The sequence below is a fragment of the Aricia agestis genome, chromosome 11 (assembly GCF_905147365.1).
Source record: "Aricia agestis chromosome 11, ilAriAges1.1, whole genome shotgun sequence".
Lineage (NCBI taxonomy): Eukaryota > Metazoa > Arthropoda > Insecta > Lepidoptera > Lycaenidae > Aricia > Aricia agestis.
The window spans coordinates 7,639,792-7,663,532 of record NC_056416.1 but is presented as its reverse complement, the minus strand read 5'-3'; the positions used below and the strand labels follow the sequence as shown (position 1 = coordinate 7,663,532).

The window sequence follows — 23,741 nt, the reverse complement described above, 5'->3', positions numbered from 1 at the left end:
CCCAATTACACAACTTTAGGCTGCGTTTCCACTGAAGCGGAGCGGAGCTTTCAGTGGAAACGCAGCCTTAGCCATAAACTATTTATCATTGATAGGTTTAAGGTTACGTCACTGCACAGATAAAGTACTGAGTTATTTAATACCGTAGAATAGATATAACAATCGAAAAAAATCTAAACTTAAATGTAAGATGACACCACGTCTTATAGAAAGACTTTTGAGCAAGCGTCAGCGAGATGGCGCACGGCGCCATCTATTTTGAATCTTTGGAACTAACTTAATTTGAACAAATTTATGCATTTTCACCCCCTTACAACACTTTTTTCCAGTATAAAAGTAGCCTATGTCCTTTCTCAGGCTTTAGACCATCTGTATACAAAATTTCATTACAATCGGTTTGGTAGTTTTGGCGTTTGGCGTGAAAGCGAGACTGACAGACAGACAGACAGACGGAGATACTTTCACATTTATTAGATTAGTATAGATTATGTGCACACTGCACAGCTGGTTGTGGGTATTTTGATTAATTAAGGGCCGCGCTACACCGAAATGGCAGCGGCGAGGCGAGCACTTTCAGCGCTGCCATTCCGGTGTAACGCGGCCCTAAGAGGGGTACCACTTACCAGGGTTTTAAAAAGTTTTTAAATTTGACACAAATTGTGTTGACACCGCACGCTATAAACTAAAGTCCACGCGGACGAAGTCGCGAGCAACAGCTAGTTATGAATAAAAACAATATATTATAAAGTAGGTATGATTAGTTCTGGGCCTGTAGACAAGTGGCAAAGCGCTTACGCTAACGCTAACGCTAACGCTAACGCTAACGCTAGCGCTACAAAATGTATACGATTTGACATAAGTCATCGCTTCGCTAGCGAATACTAATGTCAATTCCATACATTTTGTAGCGCAAGCGTTAGCGTTAGCGTAAGCGTTTTGCCACTTGTCTACGGGGGCTGTTACAATAATGAAATAAAAAATAAAACGCCATCTGTTTTCATATATTAGAATTAAAATGTTGATTGCATTGATAATATTATATTTTCTGGATGGAATATAGGCCAACACGGTACACTCGAACTCCTTTATTTTCGAACGCCTTCTGCTGTCAACTTGTCACATACCGTATATTAGAAATGCAGTAGGAATTGAATAAGATAAGATAGATTGATTATTATTATACCAAGTGATAATATTCTAACGTATTAAAAACTATAAACAAAAACTAAATAACTAATAAGTATGATTAGTTCTGTTACAATGAAGTAAAAAATAAAACGCCATTTGTTGAATCGTATTAGAACTAAAATGTTCATTGCATCGATATATTTCTGGATTTTTTATAATATTATACATAAAATATATTTAAGATTTTTGAAATATTATTTTAAGAGGATTCCACACCGCCCTTTTTTCCATACAAACGCTGTCCCCTGTTTCCTCCCTGGATAATGCTAGTAGAGTTATAATTTTTTTCCTGAATATCTACGGCCACTAATACAATGTCCCTATGTTTTCTTTTTTTTCATAATTTAATTATTAAATAAGATATGAACGTTCAAAAACCCAAAAAAATGGCCAGATTTTCCGCTGTGTTCAAACGTCCAGAAAACAGATTTGGCTAGATTATACAAAAAAAGCAAAACATAGGAACATAGCTCAAGCCTTTTTTTAATCTTTAATGAAAAAAGTACTTAAATCGGTTAAGTTTTGGAGAAGGAATCAGGGGACAACGAATCGTTGATTTTCTGGATTTTCTGCAGTTGTCTCTATCGCGTTCTGCGGTATAGGCTTGAGGTAAGGGAGACAGCTATAGATATTACACGTACTTTTTTTTCATTTCTCTAGCCCCTGGTTAATACACATAATACACATCCAAGACCCAGGAACATTGAAAACTTTTTGTTCCGCCTGCGGGACTCGAACCCAGGACCCCCGGGATGAGCGCTGGCCACGCGCAATGCGAATAAATTTTCATCGATATTTTCATGGAAATAAGATATTTTCCCACATCAAAATGTAGCCTATGTCCTTTCTCAGACTCTAGAATAACTGTGTACAAAATTTCATTGCAATCGGTTCAGTAGTTTTGGCGTGAAAGCGAGACAGACAGACAGACAGACAGACAGACAGACAGAGATACTTTCGCATTTATAATATTAGTATGGATTTACTTAATAATATTATAAAAGCGAAAGTTTGTTTGGATGTATGGATGTTTGTTACTCTTTCACGCAAAAACTACTGAATGTATCTTAATGAAACTTTACAATAATATAGCACATCAGAATAACACATAGGCTACAATTTTAACTGACATTCAAAATGGGGGAGGTGTTATGTTCGTTTTTTATATTCAACGATTACTCCGCCGTTTGTGAACCGATTTTCAAAATTTTTCTTTTGGCGTACAGAGTGTCATTTCAATTTGGTACTATACTCACAAAAGTGGTGATCTGATGCTGGGAGCCATGACTAATCGAGGGAACTCCTTAAAATTTATATGGAAACATGTGGTGACTTCGGTTTCGTGGGAAGTAGTCTAAGCATATGCAATCAACAAGTAAGATTTTGCACCAAGGTATATCATGATTAGATTGGGAAGGTGCTGAGAGAACTCCTTTGCATTGCTTTAAGAACGGAAAGCATATGCTACTATGCAAATTACATTCATCATCACTACCATATTATACCTTATAAAGTTATATGCATCCCATGATTATGAGCCTATTATGACCCATTGGTACTTTTCATAGTCATTTAGATCAAGATTCAATTTTGTCAAGCGATTTATTAAATATTTATTTGTTTGATTGAACACGTTAATCATAGGAACTATTGGTCCGATAAAAAATATTTTAGTGTTAGATAGCTCATTTATCAAAGAATGCTATAGGCTATTTTATCACGCAAACTAATAGGACCGAAGAAACAGAGGAAATGTGGTTAAAACGGAAAATTATTAGCAAGGGTTTATCTCACGAACTACTAAAGCAATTTTGTATATTATTTGGCACAAATATAGAGTAGACTACGTGAAGAGAGATAAGCTATTTTGTTGCGAAAAAATGTACGATTTCCGTAAAATTCCTAATAATTTACACGAGTGAAGCCGCGTGGGACATCTAGTTTATAATATAAAGTAAGATAAATTTGGCTCAAGGGCGCAAAAGGTCAAGAAAGTGAAGAAATTAAAAAGTGGCAACATTGCGAACATGTCGCGAACTTTGCGAGTGTGGATCAGTAAATTTGGCAGAATGCGCGATCCGCGGCGCGTTGTCGCGCGCGAGTGTGGATCGGCAGTAAAGGGGATATTAGATTATCATATATGTATATTGGATCCGAGATCATTGAATCAATTATATTGGATAATGTAATATAGACATATGATTCATTTCTTCCTTGATCATAGATTTTTGACATTTGCTGAGAGATTGGATCCAATACGGTCATAAAAATAGGTGTTGCCAGTTATTTAATATAAAAAAGAGTTTTTAATTTCTTGTTCGTTAATATGTTTCAAATAATGTAAGTAATGTAATTATTTTTCTAATTGTATACTTCGATTTATACGTGGGAGAGCCATGCTTCGGCACGAATGGGCCGGCTCGACAGGATAAATACCACGTTCTCACAGAAAACCGGCGTGAAACAGCGCTTGCGCTGTGTTTCGCCGAGTGAGTGAGTTTACCGGAGGCCCAATCCCCTAACCCCTACCCTATTCCCTTCCCTACCCTCAACTATTCCCTTCCCTTCCCATCCCTCCCCTATTACCCTACTATATAAATCCCCTATGCCCTCTTAAAAGGCCGGCAACGCACTTGCAGCTCTTCTGATGCTGCGAGTGTCCATGGGCGACGGAAGTTACTTTCCATCGGGTGACCCGTTTGCTCGTTTGCCCCCTTATTTCATAAAAAATAAAATCTTGCTGAAATAACAAAAAACAAGCCATATTAATAATGACGATGTTTTTTGACAAATGGAATTCTCTGAGATCTAGTAACCTTGACGTCAATACCTGTCAGCGTTAGCGCTCTCCATTGGCTATTGAAACCACATATGACGTAAAATAGGATCAATGAAATATGATAATGTAATAAGCAGATATGATCAAATGATCATTTAATTCATTAAATTGGATCCTATATATGATCATAGAAATGATCCAATATAAATGATAATGTAATACCTTCCTAAAGCATGTCTAAAGTGTCAAAAACCGTTGAAATATAAAATCAAAATCAATATCAGTTTCGGGAGTAAGGCACCAGGGGCCTTACTCCCGAAACTGATATCGATTTCGATTTTCGATTTCAACGGTTTTTGAAATTTTTTAGACATATTTTAGATAAAAACCGTTGAAATCGAAAATCTAAATCGATATCAGTTTCGGGAGTAAGGCACCTGGATTAGTTTATCCCACAGCCGTCACATTACGCGGAGTTTGATGGTTGTCAAATTGTTCCAAACTGCTAAATCGATTTGATGGGTTCAGGGCCCCGCGCCCCGGAAAAGTCACATTTATAATTTAGTTTCTTTGAATACGATATGTTTCAGTTTGTACATAATGTATATACAGTACGGTTCCACGAGATATAATTTACTTCATTTGTATAATATTATTAATTATTATTTTAAGGGTGTGCGTGGGTGCCAGCTGCCAAGTGCCAAAATCGAACCTCTTTACCTACCTACTTTATAGGTAGTAAACATATAAAGAATTGTTATTTTCCTACGTTAGGGGGCGTCCACAAATTACGTGAGGTGTTTTTTCTAACATTTTCTGACGCTCCCTCTCCCCTGGTGAGATTTCGTGAAATTTTATTCAACCCCCTCCCCCACCCTTATTCTCACGTGAGATTTTTCAAAATGTAGGTTTCTAATGGAAAAACGCGTTGGATTGGTTGACAGTCAGTATTTAAAGTAGTCAGTAGATGTATAACGTTAAAGTATGAACGAAATTATTTTCTTTCGAACGAATTATTGAATGATCTTGATCGTATTACGATTACGCTTACGATTAAATCATAAGCATACCTACATACTTACTACGATGGCTCAGCTCAGCGACCCAAAGTGGTTCTTGGCCTCCGGGCTCCGACACAAATTTGCGCCACCAGTCGCAGTGTTGCGCAGTTTCTTGCCACTCTGTGACTTGAGGTCCAACTCCACGACATCTAGCCACCGGTTGGTACTACCGTACTAATATTATATTATATTCTGTGCCACCGGTACAGTGGACGACCGACGGGCGCGGCCGTCGCCTGATCGGACGCCCAAGGAGCGCCCAAGCATACTTACATTAAATCGGGATGAAATGGACCAAACTAGAACATTTGTTTTATAAGAATCAGAAAAAATAATACGTGAGATGCCAAAACCCTCCCCTCCCTCCAACGTAAGATTAGATGAGATTTGTGACCCCCTCTCCTCCTTAAGCACCTCACGTAATTAATTTTGTGGACGCCCAATAGTCTTTACATTCGATAAAATAACAAAATTTTAAAATTAATTTTACCATGTGCATGATACGACTATAGTCCGTATGTTATAGTATGTGTCTACTATGTACATTACAAGCTTATAAGCTTATTCGCGACCTTTACGCAATGATTTGACGCGGTGCAATAGCAAAGGCTATCGACCCTCCGCGGTTACTTGAAATAACTGTTGTTCTGTTGGAAACAAGCATCACAAGCGGGTCTGGAACAACACGGCCAGTCGTGCTGGTTTGTGGGACTCGTACGGACTACGCATTTAATTATATTAGCAAAAAATATTCGAAGTTCAAAATGTACCGTAACATTTACATTTTTACAAGCATACTCTGCGCGTATGTGGATTCATTGAGTTTTGATCAACGGCAGAATGGCGATTTTAATGTTCAAGTTGATGTCAAAGATGTACAAATTATTGCCGTTTTAACCGGCGATAAGGAGGAGTATGTGGTAAGCATTTTTATGTCACATTAATTAGAAGTTTAATGTTATGAACTTATGAGCGCAAAAAATCCTTGGCCGAGAGTTCAATATAAAAAGTACCAAACTGTACTTTTGGTAAACCTAGCTATATATATCTGTCTAACCTAATCCTGTAAATTTTATTCCAAGATTATTTATTAGCTTCTATCTAAATGTATTTATAACTAAGTACAGCCTACAGGCTAAACTATATACACCGTTATTTAAATGTACAGATTAGGTACACCGTACGTAGAGTCAACAAAAAAATATTTTTTTAATGGCAAACATGAAAAATTACCTACAATTATCGCTAGAATTATTAAAACTGAATAATTGTATTCCAGGATTATGACTACGCTTATGATTACTCGCAGCTGACCATAAAACCTCAAAATCGAACTACTCCCAGGCCTGGTTCAACGACACCATTGATATCAGAAAATTTGGCGAACTTATCCGATTCTACGACTGTAGCCGCGACAGTTTACGAGGAAACAAACGGCACAGCATACGATATGAAAAACACAACATTGTTAGAAGAGAATAGCACTGTGTCCGAATCAGAAGCGGTTACATCAACAACGACGAGGTTTGTGATGGAGGGTGCAAGTCCTGCGCCGACTACTCTCTCAGATCCTAAAGTAAACACAACACTTACTACGAGTCCAAGTCCAGATGTTCCAATTTGTAGAAAAGGTTTCGTTGTCAATAGCAATAAAGAATGTCAACCAAAAAGCAATACTACAGAAAATGCGTAAGTATTTAGACGTACCTGCTAAACTAGGAATATCTACTTAAATTTTAATTTCTTCCTTCTTCTAGGTACAACCTATAGGACGGGGACATAGACTTATTTATATTATACTGTCGTAGCTGCCGCACTGGCGTCACAGTTCAATACTATATAAGGGGGATATTAGATTATCATATACATATATTGGATCCGAGATCATTGAGTCAATGATATTGGATAATGTAATATAGACATATGATTCATTTCTTCCTTGATCATAGATTTTTGACATTTGCTGAGAGATTGGATCCAATATGGTCATAGAAATAGGTGTTGCCAGTTATCTATTATATAAAAATGAGTCGCTGAATGTGTTGCTAAGCGCAAAACTCGAGAACTAATTTTAGTCTTAAAATATTCGTAGAAGGGCAGGAAAGGTTTTTAAGTGACACGAAGTTCACCGGGACAGCTAGTTTAATATAAAAAAAGAGTTTTTAATTTCTTGTTCGTTAATATGTTTCAAATAATGTAATGTAATTATTTTTCTAATTATATACTTGGATAATCTTGCTGAAATAACAAAAAACAAGCCATATTAAAAATGACGATGTCTTTTGACAAATCGAACTCTCTGAGATTTAGTAACCCTGACATCAATACCTGTCAGCGTTAGCGCTCTTCATTGGCTATTGAAACCACATATGACGTAAAATAGGATCAATGAAATATGATAATGTAATATGCAGATATGATCAAATGATCATATATATTGGATCCTATATATGATCATAGAAATGATCATATATAAATGATAATGTAAAACCCTTCTTAGGCCGAACAGTAATAACCTCATTTTTTGAAGTCGGTTAAAAACAATTTTACTTAACTACGGCAAAATATACAGTAATCGGAAATATACAATAGTCGCACTCGCGCACGTAGGGTTCCGTACCGATAAAGAGCAAAAATTGTGTTTTTTGTATGGGAGCCCCCCTTAAATTTTTATTTCATTTTAATATTATTATTAATTATTGAAGTAGACATGTGTGAAAATAACAAGTGCCTACCTGTTGCCATTATTGATATCGCTAAAAGGGCCAAAACACTCACGTTTCTTGTATGCGAGCCCCCCTTAATTTATATTGATTTTATTTTGTTTTTTAGTATTTGTTGTTATGTTGTTATATTGGCAACAGATATACAAGCTGTAAAAATTTCAGAAGTCTAACTATAGCGGTTCTATTCACAGGCAGACAGACGTCAGACAACGAAGTGTAATAGGGTTCCGTTTTTACCCTTTGGGTACGGAAGCCTAAAAGCGTATGCATATCTTTAGGGTTCCGTACCCAAACCTATCTATTACTGAGATATCGATGTCTGTCCGTCTGTCTCCAGGCTGTAACTCAAGAATGGTAATAGCTAGAGAGTTGAAATTTTCACAGGTTATGTATTTCTGTTGCCGCTATAACAACAAATACAAGAAATAATATAAATTAAATATTTAAGCCCCCCTTAAATATTTAATTTATATTATTTCTTGTATTTGTTGTTATAGCGGCAACAGAAATACATAACCTGTGAAAATTTTCCCATACCTACTACTAACGTGATTTTTTAAACATTTTTTGCTCGGTAATCGGTATCAATGATGATATAGGTTAGGCACTTGAAATGTACACAAAATGCTCAGCTGTATTTATACTTTAATAATTATTAATAAAATTAATAATTGAGGGGCTCATGGGAGCCCAAGGCCCAAGCCCGAGTTCAAGGGATTTATTTTAATATTACCTATGTATGGATTAATTTTATTATTTTGTATGAACAATAAACACAATTTTTACTATTTTTGCTATATAATGGCAAGGAACCCTTCGTGCGCGAGTCTAACTCGCACTTGGCCGATTTCTTTTGTTTTTTTTTGTGTAGTCTATGTAGTTATGTATGTTTGCCTTGGGCGAGCTTGTGCAACTCTATGCAACGAAGAAATCTCGCCCAGGGCGCTGCTGCGCTGGTAGTGCTAAAACCGGCACTGCTACCATACAATATGTTTATAGGGATCCGTAGTCAACAAGAAAACCTTATAGTTTCTTTGTAACCCGTATTACCATGCCGTACAAGGATAGTTCGTAATGTTTCGGCACTAAATGTTTTATGTTAACGTAAATTATAGACAGTCACTGCAGTTGTTCGTAAAAAGTAAAAGAAAAGAACAGAAAGAAAAATAAAATCTGCACTGCAAATTTTTTCTGCCGGCGCCCATGCCATGCTACACATCAATGCGGGGGTGATGTTTTTTCGCGTCCATCCCACCGTGTGTGGTGTCGTTGGATAGGTTTTTTTTAATATTATGAGTATTCAAAGATCATTTTTAATCCGATTTAGATCCATTTGTGAAATATGAAGTTTTAAAGTGGATAAAATCGTTAGAGTCCAGTGTCCCCCCGTTCTACCAGCTAAACGGTTGTTTTAATTAAATGTGCATTCAGTGACCATACAAAAATTATAATAATCGAGTCGGACTCGCGCACGAAGGGTTCCGTACCATTATAGAGCAATATTAGGCCAAAAATTGTTTTTTTTTTGTATGAGAGCCCCCCTGAATTTTTATTTTGTTTTATTATTATTATTAAATATTAAAGTACACATAATATTATAACTTATGAAAATACTTTGAGAACAATTTAAGTACAGCTACCTGTTGCCATTATTGATAATTGATATAGAGCAAAAAATAGGAGGGATATTAATTTTATTTTGTTTTTAGTATATTTTCTTGTTATAGCGGCAACCGATATACATAATCTGTAAAAATTTCAACTCTCTAGCTATTACCGTTCTTGAGTTACAGCCTGGAGACAGACAACGAAGTCTTAGTAAGGGTCAATTTATACTAGCGCAGAGTAAGTATAATAAAATTAAAATCTTAGATGAATGATTGGTCTCACGCTCGCGGTCGAACGCGCGCGCGAGACCAATCGTTCATAATTACGTGGGAGAGCCATGCTTCGGCACGAATGGGCCGGCTCGACCGGAGAAATACCACGTTCTCACAGAAAACCGGCGTGAAACAGCGCTTTCGCTGTGTTTCGCCGAGTGAGTGAGTTTACCGGAGGCCCAATCCCCTACCCTATTCCCTTCCCTTCCCATCCTTACCCTCCCCTATTACCCTGTTCCGTCTTGAAAGGCCGGCAACGCACTTGCAGCTCTTCTGATGCTGCGAGTGTCCATGGGCGACGGAAGTTGCTTTCCATCAGGTGACCCGTTTGCTCGTTTGCCCCCTTATTTCATAAAAAAAAAAAACATTTATCTAAGATTAAAATATTTAAGGGGTCCCAAACAAAAACATAATTTTTGGCCCATTTTTGTTCTATAATGGTATGGAACCCTTCGTGCGTAACTCAAACTCGCACTCGGAAGATTTTTATTTTTTTCCTAAAATATTCATTTTGCCCTATGGGCTATGAATGGCGAACCCCCTACAAAAACCACTTTTTAAAATATAATACTTTATCATTGTTTCAGGTTAATCAAACTAGTGAAACTATCTCAAAAACTGAAATTAAGAAGAGAGAACAAGAGTAACAATAATTAAGTTGCACATATTTTGTATGGGCTATCTATGAATTATTAAGACTGTATTACTACATACTATAATAAATAAGATTATTTTAAATTAGTGTTTTCCTGATTTTCCCAAGGAAGGTAACAATTTCTATGCATTTATGTAGGGTGAAAGGTAAATATATAATTTTTTTTATTTTTTTTTTATTTTTATACTTTGACATCAAATTATTACATCACCACTATACAAAAAAATATCATAAATAAACCATCCAAAAATGTATGGTTAAGCATAACTGCTGTGAATTAGAGGCTACTGTTTTAAGAATAATAATATCTACTTTATGTCTATGGGTAACTTCAATTAAAAAATCTCTGAATAATAAATAAGAAAAACAAAATTGCTGCAGTCAATATTACAACAGACTGCTATTAAATCTATTAAGTTCATATTAAATGATAATAATTAATAATAATTGACAAAATATTGACAATTAGGTGTAGCCTTTATATAGGAAATGTTATGGCTGGCCATAAGTTAGGCACAATATAATGTCTAGGACGGGCATTTGTACATAGATTTCAACATTTAAGACTGACACATAATATAATATTAAATGCGATTTTTATAGGTACTTGAAGGCATTTAATAGAATCATGTAGCATTAAATATTTGTACTGTCTACATCTGACTAGCAGTACTTGTGCAAATCATATGAAATCATAAAAAACCAACATAGCATTTTAATGTTCATAACAACCACACAATTGCAGACATACAACATTATAGCTTACACAAACAGAACAATAAAGGAATAAAAGCACCAATGGTGATGAACACTGGGATGAGAACAGAACTGTCATCCATCGAGTAGGGGTCGGGCTGTTTGGGGCCGCTGGCCCGTCTCGATTTTGTGCTCTTCTCTTCTATCTCTTCTCTCGGTTCTTCTGCTTCAGTTTCAGGCCATACAATCGGTGGGAGTTTGGGAACTTCATCTATACTACCTCTCATAACATAGAGAGCGTTTATCTTAGGATTATCCCTGTAACCCTTGATAAATTCCACCTTAATCTTCCCACCACGGATATCAGACTCCTCATCATTGTAAAAGAGTTTACCGCCTCTTATTGAGTACGGAATATATTCGTCGTGAGCTACGCCTCTTCCCACCTTATCAAATATGTCTAGATCAGCAACTATCGTGTGGTCGCCGTTCAATACTACATCGAAAACTTTCATATTGGGGGCATTAAAGTAAACTTCACTAAATTTAAGCACCAGCACGTAGTCTCCATCCTCTCTGGCTGGTATATCGTATCCGAATGTGCTGTGGTGGTACCGCTCCGTTTGATATAATATTTCGTCTTTTGGGTTGACTCTTCCGATCATGACTAATTGTTTTCCATAGTCAGAAGCTGTGCCGACTCTTCCTTGTAAGGGATCTTTCTCATATTGAATACCGTATATGTCGGTGTGTGCCGGTCCACCAGCATTAATTGCATAAATAATCTCTCCTAGGCCGGTTGCACTGTTAAATAAGCTTAACGCGATAACTGCAGATGCGATTGCCCAGCGCGACATTGCGTTAGGACAAGTTAGGTGAAACAATTTAAAAACCAAATTAGGTAATCTGTGGGTTAATACATAATGTTTTTATTCAATACTTTTCTAAATTGAATTTTATACAAGTAAAGATGCTAAATGCCAATAATTTATAGATTGCCTAGCCCGAATCGGAATTCGGAACTTGCTGTCTCTGAGAAACGCAGTGTTGCCAGACGGCCAACTCGGTTTCTCCCCAAGTGTTCCCCGAAATCCCCCCAAAATTCGGGATTTCAAGAAAAATCCCCCCAACAAATTATAAAAGAAATTTTTTGTTCATTATGAATGGGAATTTCACAAATGGATACGATGAATGTACACTATTTCGGCAATAGCGTCCAATCTTTACAGAATCAGCATCTTCGCGAGCTCCTTGATCATTTTTATGGTTCCGTAAGTCGTAACCTAAGGGTAAAAACGGGACCATAGTACTTAGATTTCGCCGTCTGTTCCCAGATTTTTTCCTCCAACAATCCCCCCAAAAAATTGTTCCCCCCAATTTTCCCCCCATCACCTAAAAAAACCCCCAAATTTGGGGGGATTCCCCCCAATCTGGCATCACTGGAGAAACGTCACTTTGACAGATATGTCGCGAGTCATGTACATGTCATGACATTTGGGGTGCGTTCTCTTACTCTAGTCGTATTTGATTCAAAAAGAATGAAGTAAAAGGATAAAAATAATATTAATATAATACAAAAAACTAGTGTCCAACCGAAACTGATTTTTCAGCCGAAACCGAAACCGAACTTTCGGCCTTACTCTTAGTTTCGGCCGAAACCGAAACCGAAACTTGGTAAAACATTCAAAATTACGATTATTTACTGAAATTTATTGATTTTTAACATAAATTACAATTTTTTAAACTAAAGAAAAAATACCACATTGAATTTTTTACTTTTTGCGACATTTCTTACCATAAATATTATTATTCTTAGACTCGAATAACTTTTTGTACTCTATTCCGTTTTTTTTATACGATTCCAAGTAGATGCGTTTCGTCTCATTCACAGCAAATCCGATTTTTATCTTCTGAACGCCCAATATTCGAGTTTTAACTTCTTAAAACACATTGTCCTGTCCTGTGATCAAAAAACATAGGCGAAAAAATTGTTAAGTTGACAGTTTTCACAGATATGCGTTTGGTTAGCTTATTTATCCCTTCTTGCTATTTGTTACTAAAACAACGTGACAAGGCTCAAAGATGATAAAAACGTATAAAAATCATCAATCAAACGTATAACGTAAACTTAGATTCATTAATCGCGATTAAATGAAGAATGTAAAATCTATTTGAAACAAAACGAGATTCACGTCGCACTATAAACGCATTCATTGTTCATTTAAGTGTGATTGGTGAAATTCCCCTTAATGTATTATAACGAAGGATTACCCTAAGAAACAAGAGCAGAAGTTATTTGAAGTCATTTTATTTAGGTGCGATTCACCTAAGAAATAGAACGCGCTTAGTGTACACTAAATTGGTTCCACACGTATAAACGCGTTTATAACACCAAATTGCATTTCACTAACATAAAGTTTACACAACAAATCCGAGTTTTATCTTCAGAACGTCCAATGTTGCACGGTTAAACTTCATTAAAGCCGTTAAAGTCCTGCCAGTGTAGTGTCATGGCGATTCGAAAATCATAGACGAAAAAAAAAAAACGTTTGGGTAGTTTGTGTATCGTTTCTTGCTTTTTTATTGATCCCCGTAGGAACGCGTTTAATGAGAACTAAGTTTTATGAAACGAAGTTGTGCGATTGGTGAAATCCTCCCTTAGACATACTACTGAACGACGTACTACTGAAAACAAAATCAATAATTGCAGTATATTATTTTTATGGGAGACATGGCCACGACCGATGTCGGAGTTCAAAACGAAATGACTAAGCAAACTTGCAGTTGACGTCACATTTTTTTCTCTAGTTTAGTGGCAAAACGCCTTGTTTTGCCACTAAACCTGAAAAATATACTGAGGGCCGCAAGAGTGAAGCTTATGGGGAAGTGGGCTAGATAAGATTCTAGCAGGGTAGGAACGGTCTAAGTCCTAAAAGATTGCGTGTCCAAAAAAAAAAAAGACTGAGGCGACATGATTTACTAGATAAATCTCACAAGATATATCCTTAGATATGCACGGGTTCCCGAGGGGAGGCGCTCAAGTCTCTTGGCAGTTCTATTGACGTGCTGTTGCTTTGCCCGAGTAATCTCTTTCTTGAGGGACCTAGAGGCAAGGTTGTACTCCTTTTTATATGTGCTGGTATTTAAATCCCGAGCAGACAGCAGACACTGCGTTGGCCCAGGATTGGTAAGCCTCCTGCTTCCGGCGAGAAGCTTTTTGGGGGATGAACCAAACCAGGGACAAAATCTGCCGCCAGTTGGCACTACAGAGGTCGGAATGAAAAGTTCCATCCCCTGCATCACCACATCGGCAACAGAGTTGGCAGTGTTGTCGAGATCATCCGGCGAGAAGCACACGTGCCCCCAAGGATAGGATGCAAAAAACGACCGCATCCCATCCCAGTCTGCTGACTTGTAGTGCCACACACGACGGTATTTAACTGCGCGCTGTCTTAACACCGTCGTAAGTGGCACAGAACTCCTAACAAGGCAATGATCCGATGAACCAAGTGGTGCGGTTACGGATATTTGGTAGCCGTCAGGATTTGAAGTCAGTAGGAGGTCCAACAAGGAAGGATTCTGACCATCCACATCTGGGATTCGCGTAGGCGTAGTAACCAGTTGTGTCAAGTTGTTCGCAAGGGCAAAGTTGCAGACAGATCTCCCCGCGTGATCAGTTTTACTGGAATTGAGCCAGTCGGCGTGGTGGGCATTAAAGTCGCCAAGTATATCGCGAATGATCTCTGCGGATGGGATCTGCTGCTGCACAAAATCTGAAGCAGTTGTAGGTGCTCCAAGAGTCGGTCCGTCTCGGGGTCACTACTATGGGACCTATATAGGCACGCATAGACGCGAGGGTGGTCGTCGCAATCTATGCGGAGCCATAAGTTTGATAGGTCCATGACCTCAAGATTGCTGAGGCGGCGAGAGCTGATATCATCTCTGATATACACACACACTCCAGCTTTGGGTAGAAAGGAGTGCTCCAGGTAATACCCTGGGTGGGAAAGGTATGATGTGTCACTCGGAGATGATATCTGCGTCTCGGTTAAAAAGAGCAAAGCCGGCTTTGCCGTCTCAAGGTGGTAATGGACGGCATTAAGGTTGGAGTGTAATCCCCTGATATTACAAAAATCCATGTTTAATATCGAGGGGGGTGCCTTTGTGTGTTTGCTCTTGCCCCGAGCAGAGTCTCGGTTAAAAAGAGCAAAGCCGGCTTTGCCGTCTCAAGGTGGTAATGGACGGCATTAAGGTTGGAGTGTAATCCCCTGATATTACAAAAATCCATGTTTAATATCGAGGGGGGTGCCTTTGTGTGTTTGCTCTTGCCCCGAGCAGTTTTGCCCTCCCAAGAATACGAGGGGCAGCCTGGACGTCCACGTTCAGTTCCAGGGGTTCCTGAGCATGGACGTCCAGAGAGGAATTCTCCAACGCAGTTGGTACCCTCCTGGGGTAACAAATTGTTTTTCAACTGCGGCATTTCTAGGGGGGTAGGGGATTGGGCCTCCGGTAAACTCACTCACTCGGCGAAACACAGCGCAAGCGCTGTTTCACGCCGGTTTTCTGTGAGGCCGTGGTATTTCTCCGGTCGAGCCGGCCCATTCGTGCCGAAGCATGGCTCTCCCACGGACAGCTAGTACCAATTTAACTGGGAGTAAATTGATATTATTTTATTTTAATAAAATTAAATACTGACAGATTGTTAAGTCTCGCGACAAGCTTTTATTATCATGCAAATTGTATAATATATTGAGGTTATAACATAATAGTTAGAATTTTTAAGGAGAAATTTATTTTCTTCTTTTTACAGTATTTAAATAAAAGCTTTTTTTCAAAAAGTTTTTTGCTTATAATTTATTTATTATATCGTTTTTTAAATTACAATATACCTATTATTATACATAATGAAACAATGATATTAAAAATAATTTGCACGTAATATTTTAGAAATATTCATGCGAGATTTAGATTTAAGCATGATTAATAATCGGCATGTTGATTTCGATATGTTTCCTAATTCCGTCTCAGAAACGAATAAAACGTTAATTCACGATTCGAAAATTGGGAATTTTTGCACACTCCATTTATGTAATAAAACTACATTTTTCAAATTGTTACTTACCGTCTTCATCAACTCATTTCTTCAATTATAATCCCTTAGCTTCCTAGACGACGACGTAAGAACACTTAATGCTTAAGGCTCAAGGAAATACAGTGGAAACGCATCACAATGTGATAAGTGATAACTGCGCGTGTAAACTGATAAGCGTCGAGGCAGCAGTCACGATGAGCGCGGCTGAGGCGTAGCACGCGCCGCCCGCCCTCCGCGCTGACACCACGAAACGTTCGACTGACAAATACTGACGAATGTTCCCAACTTTAACCCACGCACAATTTAACTAGAGTGGTCTGGAGATTATCCTACTGTTCTAACTTTTAAGTGATACGGATTGCATGTTACGGTAAGTTTATTTCGATGCAAGTTTCGTGAAGTTTGAAAGTATTGAATAGTGTTTTTGATCTACTTCTTTTTAAGTTTGTGAATGAGTAACAAGGAATAAACCAAAATATAATGATATTGTATACTAAAGTATTTATTACTAGATGACCCCCGCAACTCCTTTACGCCAAGACTAGTTTATCGCGGGAACCGTACATTTTTCCGGGACAAAAAGTGTTCTATGTCCTTTCCCGGGACTCAAAGTATCTTCATGCCAAATTTCAGCAAAATCGGTTCAGCAGTTTGGGCGTGAAGAGGTAATAGACATACATACAGACAGACAGACAGACACACTTTCACATTTATAATATTTGTATGGATGTATGGATGTATGGAAGTATGGAAGTATGGATTGAAGCTTAAAAAAAAGCTTACCTAAAATGCAGTTAGTATATAATATAATATGTACTTAATATAATATGTAGTAAGTATACAGTTTACTGAAAATACGAGTTATTTGTATAATCTAACAGTTTGTTCAAAATTTGAATGTTATTATATCCAAGGTTTTAATAATTAAACTAAATATAAAAATCTACTTTACTACAATAATTAAATAAAAACTTTATTGACTTAATCCTGGCCGTCTTAATGAAGGGAATTATCTTCAAGAGGTAGTTAATTAGATTGCAGCGCTTTTCTAACAAATTAACAATTACATTAATTCGTTTCCTTCTTTTGGTTTGCGAACTTCTTTCTAATGATATAATTGAGAAGTTTATGTTTCTTTGAAACGAAAAGTATAAGACTTTTTGCTCATTATTTTCTGTACTTATTATTATTAGGTATAGAGAATTACTTATTATCTTATATCTTTAAACGAGCAATTCTTGTATATATGTATATAATTGGAATCTCGGAATCGGCTCCAACGATTTTCATGAAACTTAGTATATAGGGGGTTTTGGGGGCGATAAATCGATCTAGCTAGGAATCATTTCTAGAAAATGTCATTTTATTCGTGTTTTATCGAATACCGAGCAAAGCTCGGTCAAAATATGATGTAATAACGAAAATACGAGTTAGAATTATTTTTAAGTTTAGAATTTGAGTAGTTAATTTCTACTTTTCCACAATATGTTAATGTAGTTGCTTTACTTTCGTTGCTTTTTAGGGTTCCGTAGTCAACAAGGAACCCTTATGAAGCGGGGATGATTTTTTTTTCTCGTCCACCCCACCATGTGGGGTGTCGTTGGATAGGTTTTAAAAAAATAATACGAGTATTAATTGATAATTTTCTGATTTAGGGATCCATTTGTGAGAAACAAAGTTTTAGAGCGGAAAAAATCGTTAGAGTCCAGTGTCCCCCCCCATCTACCAGCTAAACGGTTGCTTCTGGAAATGTAACAAAATTCACGTGAGTAGGAAATATGCTGAATTCAAAAGGAAAATTATCACGGCTAAGAAGACTTCATAAGTTATTGAGTAATAGTCGATCACCTTAAAAAAATGTATTCGGCGAAGTATAACTTTTCGTTCAAATTCCTTTGAACGTAACTGAGATGATGTTATTAGTAGTGTAAAACCTTGTAAAACACGTTATATATGTACATTAATTGACCATACAAAATTATCAAAAACTAGCAGTACTACGGAACCCTATATTGCGCGTGGCCCAACACGCATTGGCAAGTTTTTGTTATTTGTATGGGCACTGGGGCAAGCTTACCAATTTTTATTCATGTAAGCTGGTAGGACACTCAAATGCTAATAGTAGGCATGGTCATCATAATATTTTGAGGAAGAGTAAAAATATATAACTACTTAATAATAATAATATTATGTAGAACCTAATAATCAAAAGTAAGAAACTAAGCAAACTGTATTAATAGCTATTAATACAGAAAGTATGTATTGTTGCTCCAATCTAATATAATATATTATAAAATTCTCGTGTCACGTGGTGCGTGGTTGAATTTCTCTGAAACGGCTCGACCGATTTTCGTGAATCTTAGCGAGCATATCGGCTAGGGTTGAGAATCAGACAACATCTACTTTTTACATTGATACGTGCATTTGTCGAATAAATAATAGGTAGTAAATTATTACAACTCGAGACTGACGGCGACCATTGTTTGTGCGACGGGATAGCGATGGACGTTGCCATGGTGACATACTTATTTAGTCACTTCAATAAAACAATATAGGCGAAAATCGAAATACTTTAAAACAACATTTTCCGGGACAGCTAGTTTTAAAAATAATTTTCTTTTTGAAACCCGGCTAAATCGTTTTTTTCCCATGAAGATACAACCGTTATCGAGGTACAAAGAATATATTATTTTATAATATAAAATATTATCTCGCATAAAGTACAAGATAAATAAGTAAATATAGTTGTTTCAGTTGACAGCGGAACCCTAAATTATGCGTATCTCGACAGGCCTTTCCTTTTGTTTTCGTCGTTATTCTGAGAATCCTGATGTGCATTTCTATGTTTTCAGAGTATTTTTTATCATTATTTTATCAGAGAAACGTAAAACCCGCCTTACAAGTGGTCTACTTATTGTTTCAATGGCTTGTTATCCAAGATTTTACTTGAGTTATTTTAAGTTGCGACCTCAGAACAGGAAAATAAGGTTGCGACCTTTTTTCTACGAATATAAAAAAAGTGGGTGTTATAAGTTTGACATCAGACATGATACTCTCTACCTGTGTATGTCTGTTCGTGGCATCATGACACCTAAACGGGAGGAACGATTTTATTCTAGATTTTTTATTTGAAAGTCTACACCATCGAGATTCTTAGCAATAGCTTATCATTATCAGCCCGCTTTTTTTTTGTGCTGAAAAATTTGGTTTAAGTAAAAATTATTCTAGCATGACACCTCTAGTGATCAGGGCCTAGAGACAAGTAGGGCTGACTTACTAGACAAGTGGCAAGCCATTATCGTAAACGCCAACAAAATGTATGCGATTTGACATAAGTCATCGCTTCGCTAGCGAATACTTTAATGTCAAATCCCATACATTTTGTTGGCGTTTACGATAATCGCTTGACACGTCTTGTCTCTAGGCCTTGATCGGTTCAATATTTATGTTTTGATTCCTGGCATTTATTACAGTTTTGAAATAGGAGTTGTTTTTAAATTTCTTAATTTGATAGCATGTTTTGTAAATTGTAATTTGTAGAGCTTCTCTTTATGGCATCGGCTCAATGATTCTGATCCTAGCAACCTCTCCCATTGTACTTCGACTCAGGGAATTAAACTCAATATTGAAAAGCTTTCCGAAGCTTTACCAAACGAAATATCATTTCCAAGGAAACATGTTTTGAATCAGATAAAAGCAAGGATTCGAGGTCGTTTTTTTAATTTGATAACTTGTTCGACGAAATAGATTGAGACTTGATAGTTAAGATCCTATATTTTACTTAATATTGTTGGTAGCTTACTTATAAGTAAATTCCCGACCACCAAAGGCGGGATAATCGGATTTAATAGGATTTAATAGGCTTTAACATCTAAATATTTAGAACCCAATGGTATACGCTCTATCAGCAGAAAACAACCCAGTACCTACCAGAAAATTTTGAAATTTCGAGGTCATATTTTCCGAAATAGGAATCTCAGAAGTGTAATGAATAATTTGCATGACAAAATAAATTGTGTATGTAGGTAACGCACATAACTGGTTAACACTACCAAGGTTACGTGGAACTTGGTTACGTAAGTTATTAAATAAGTGCAAGCGATTTATGATTGTATTAAAAATATTTAGTTAAAGGTTAACAATTTACTTTAAGCTTGGGTGTGTGAGTGAAGTGAATTGATAAGTAAAAAAATATATGCAGAATATAGAACCTCCCCCTTTTTTGGCAGTTGGTTAATTAATTGAGTGTACGTCATTTTTTGGTCGATCGAAGTTCATGTTCATCTTGTAAGTTGTAACAAACAATTTTTTTATGCATTTTTTTACAATACTTTATGATAACAAGACCGGTTTTGAATACATGCTATATAGTCAATTTACACCTTCCGTTACTCGAAAAAGATCGTGTTTTAGATTACTTATAAAGTTTTAGAAAATCTAATAGAAAAGTGTATAATAAATTGTGTTTTAAGATAAGTGTTAAGGTAAGGTATGAATGTAATAGTGGATTTATCTACACTACACTGCATGTAGTATGTGTTATGGTAGGTTTAATGAATTGTATTCCAGTGCCATTATTCCAGTAGCACTCCAGCGCTGGATTGGACTATTGGATTGGAATAATGTACACCCACCTATTGTGAGTTAAGCACCGCTTCATTCCTAGTTCGATCATGTCCGTTTCCTATCAAACTACAAAATTGTATTATTTTAAAATGTCAAAATCGTTTTCGTTTAAATAGGACAAAAAATTGCTGTTTAATCTCATTGACATAAGAAACTATTGGGTCCAGAAATGAAACTTTTATATAAATCAGTGTTTTTCAAACTTATTTATGACATGACAAAATATTGGCTTTTTTTAGGGTTCCGTAGCCAAATGGCAAAAACGGAACCCTTATAGATTCCTCATGTCTGTCTGTCTGTCTGTCTGTCCGTCCGTATGTCACAGCCACTTTTCCCCGAAACTATAAGAGCTATACTATTCAAACTTGGTAAGTAGATGTAGTCTGTGAACCGCATTAAGATTTTGATACAAAAATAGAAAAATTATTAAAAATTTTAGGGGTCCCCATAGGTACAACTGAAACAAAAAAATTTTTTTTTCGTCTAAGCTATGCATGTGGTCTATCTATGGATAGGTCTTAAAAAATCATATTGAGGTTTCTTATATCAATTTTTTCTGACCTGAATAGTTTGCGAGAGAGACTCTTCCAAAGTGGTAAAATGTGTGTCCCCCCCCTCTAATTTCTAAAGTAGGGGCATGATAAGTCTAAAAAAAAATATATGATGTTTATTACTATAAAAACTACCAACGAAAATTGGTTTGAACGAAATCCAGCAAGTAGTTTCTTTTATACGTCATAAATCGTAAACCTTAAACCAACAAAAAAAAATTTTTTTCATCTAACCTATGCGTGTGGGGTATCTATGAATAGGTCTTGAAAAATCATATTGAAGTTTCAAATATATTTTTTTTCTAATCGGAATAGTTTGCGAGAGAGACTCTTCCAAAGTGGTAAAATTTGTGTCGTCCTTCCAAAGTGGTAAAAATTTTGCCCTCTAATTTCTAAAGTAGGGGCATGATAAGTCTAGAAAAAATATATGATGTACATTACTATTAAAACTACCAACGAAAATTGGTTTGAACGAAATCTAGCAAGTAGTTTTTTTATACGTCATAAATAAATATGTCATAAATAAACCTTAAATTAACTTTCATTAAATCAACTGAAACATAAAAATAAATCAAAAACCTTTTAATTTCATAGAATAATGGGTGAGTCTAACTCGCACTTGGCCAGTTTTTTTATCATGTATTTATTTTTGAAGATTTCCTTCTGTTAATTTCCTTCTTAATCTTTATTTTTTTTAATAAAATAGTCCTTTTAACCTCTGGCGACCCCCGTTGCGCTTCGCGTCCCCCCTGGGGGTCGAGACCGGCAGTTTGAAAAACACTGATATAAATGATGAATTATAACAATTTATTTATTTATTTATTTATTTATTTATTTAGGACCAAAAACAGTTTTGCATAAATTACAACATTAGGTTTAGACATTAGAAATACACGCTACATACAATAACTAATTACAATTGGTCACAGCATGCAATTACATTAAAAAGTAAACGGTAAACACAAATAGAAATAAAAATAAGATACATAAAAACATCTATAAATATGCTTTTACAATAAAATACAGATTTAAAATTAAGAAAAAATAAAATAATGATACAATTCATTAACTTACAATACTATAACTGACAACAGTAGACTGGTTAAACATTGAATTAGAAGCATTGTAATTTAGACTAGTTCATTAAACAAGTAGTATGAATACAGAATAGGAAAAACATAATAGCTCTTAATGCTTAACAAAATAAAACTGAAATTAGAGAAAACGTATATCGGGTCAGCTTGTATTCAACAAAATAGATGTTCGTTTTCCAAATTGTTATTAAGATGCAGATGGTAATAAGGCAATTAAGCTGACTACATAACTCAATTTCATTTGATGTTCCTCCTAAGTAATTTACGTACATCATTAAGGATTCTTCTCTTAATTACTGTAATGAGCTAAATTTAGTTAATTACTTTTTGTAAATTGCTAACATTTTAGTACCTATGCACTTTCAAAAACAATTTATTTTATTTATTGGCATTTATGATTTAAACGTAATATAATGTAAAATCATCTTGATACAGTAAACCTTAAGGTGGCTATACACGGGACAATTATCGTAACGATTAATCGAACGACAAATTGTACGTGTGTAGCAATATCGCAAACGATTTTACGTTCAAAAGATCGATTGGACGATTTTCTTGACGATCGATCGAAACGACAAATAGTCCCGTGTAATGTGTATCCGTGGCACCTTTACTTAGCTATGCGCTTCTTTAAATATTGTTTTAATCTATATATATTATATAAAAATGTATTTTCAATTGTGTTAGTAACGCTAAAACTCGAAAACGGATTGGGCTAATTTTAGTCTTAAAATATTCGTAGAAGTCCAGGGAAGGTTTTAAAGTGACACGAAGTTCACCGGGACTAATTGTACTAACGGCTAGTATTTTTTGTAACTGATTTAGGCATAATTAATACATCGTACCGTTAGGGTACCTACTACTAATATGTATTCTGTGCCGTTAGTCCCGGGCAAGGAAATTGGATAGTTTGTTATGTATGGCAAAATATACGGTCCCCGCGCGATAAATTTCTACGCGACGAAGATGCGGGTAAAATCTTGTGTCGCAAATCAAAATCCAATTTTTTTTTCAAATAATAAGGCTAAATTATTTTTGCATGACAAGCATTATGTAAAGTTGTTTTCTAGATGTTTACTGTTTTCGGCTAAACAGATTCTGGCGGTCCGCCAACAGTAGTAGGCCAGTAATTCCCAAAGTACGTGTTACGAGTAGACCCCCCCAGGGTCTACGAAAGACTCGACGGAGGTTGTGTTTAAAAAAAGTTGGGGGTCCACAATCGTAAGCTCGTGAAAATGTAATACTAAATACTTATTAAAAATACTAAACTACTAAAACTCAAAGTTTAATCGTAACCCAATATGTTAAAAGCTTAAAGGCTTTTAAAGTGGTTTATACTTTATACAGCAAAAGAATTTGGGAACCTCTGCGCTAGGCCATTAAAATATATATT

The 23,741-nt window shown here is 36.1% G+C and overlaps 2 protein-coding genes across 2 annotated transcripts; one reads left to right on the top strand and one right to left on the bottom strand.

Moving 5' to 3' along the window:
• The first annotated feature begins 5,611 nt into the window (after positions 1 to 5,611).
• On the top strand, positions 5,612 to 10,320 carry LOC121731589. Its single transcript, XM_042121081.1, has 3 exons — positions 5,612 to 5,948; positions 6,308 to 6,717; positions 10,222 to 10,320. The coding sequence occupies exons 1-3, from the start codon at positions 5,793 to 5,795 to the stop codon at positions 10,289 to 10,291; spliced, it is 636 nt and encodes a 211-aa protein (XP_041977015.1). The 5' UTR covers positions 5,612 to 5,792; the 3' UTR covers positions 10,292 to 10,320.
• A 664-nt stretch (positions 10,321 to 10,984) lies between these two features.
• LOC121731588 (malectin) lies at positions 10,985 to 12,014 on the bottom strand. The gene has a single exon (XM_042121080.1). The coding sequence runs from the start codon at positions 11,840 to 11,842 to the stop codon at positions 11,045 to 11,047; it is 798 nt and encodes a 265-aa protein (XP_041977014.1). The 5' UTR covers positions 11,843 to 12,014; the 3' UTR covers positions 10,985 to 11,044.
• Positions 12,015 to 23,741: the final 11,727 nt, after the last annotated feature.

Excerpts from the sequence above, each read along its gene's own strand:
- LOC121731588 (XM_042121080.1), bottom strand. The coding sequence starts at position 11,842 with ATGTCGCGCTGGGCAATCGCATCTGCAGTTATCGCGTTAAGCTTATTT.
- LOC121731589 (XM_042121081.1), top strand. The coding sequence starts at position 5,793 with ATGTACCGTAACATTTACATTTTTACAAGCATACTCTGCGCGTATGTG. Across the intron at positions 5,949-6,307 it reads GCGATAAGGAGGAGTATGTG|GATTATGACTACGCTTATGA; the intron begins GTAAGCATTTTT and ends ATTGTATTCCAG. Across the intron at positions 6,718-10,221 it reads AGCAATACTACAGAAAATGC|GTTAATCAAACTAGTGAAAC; the intron begins GTAAGTATTTAG and ends TCATTGTTTCAG.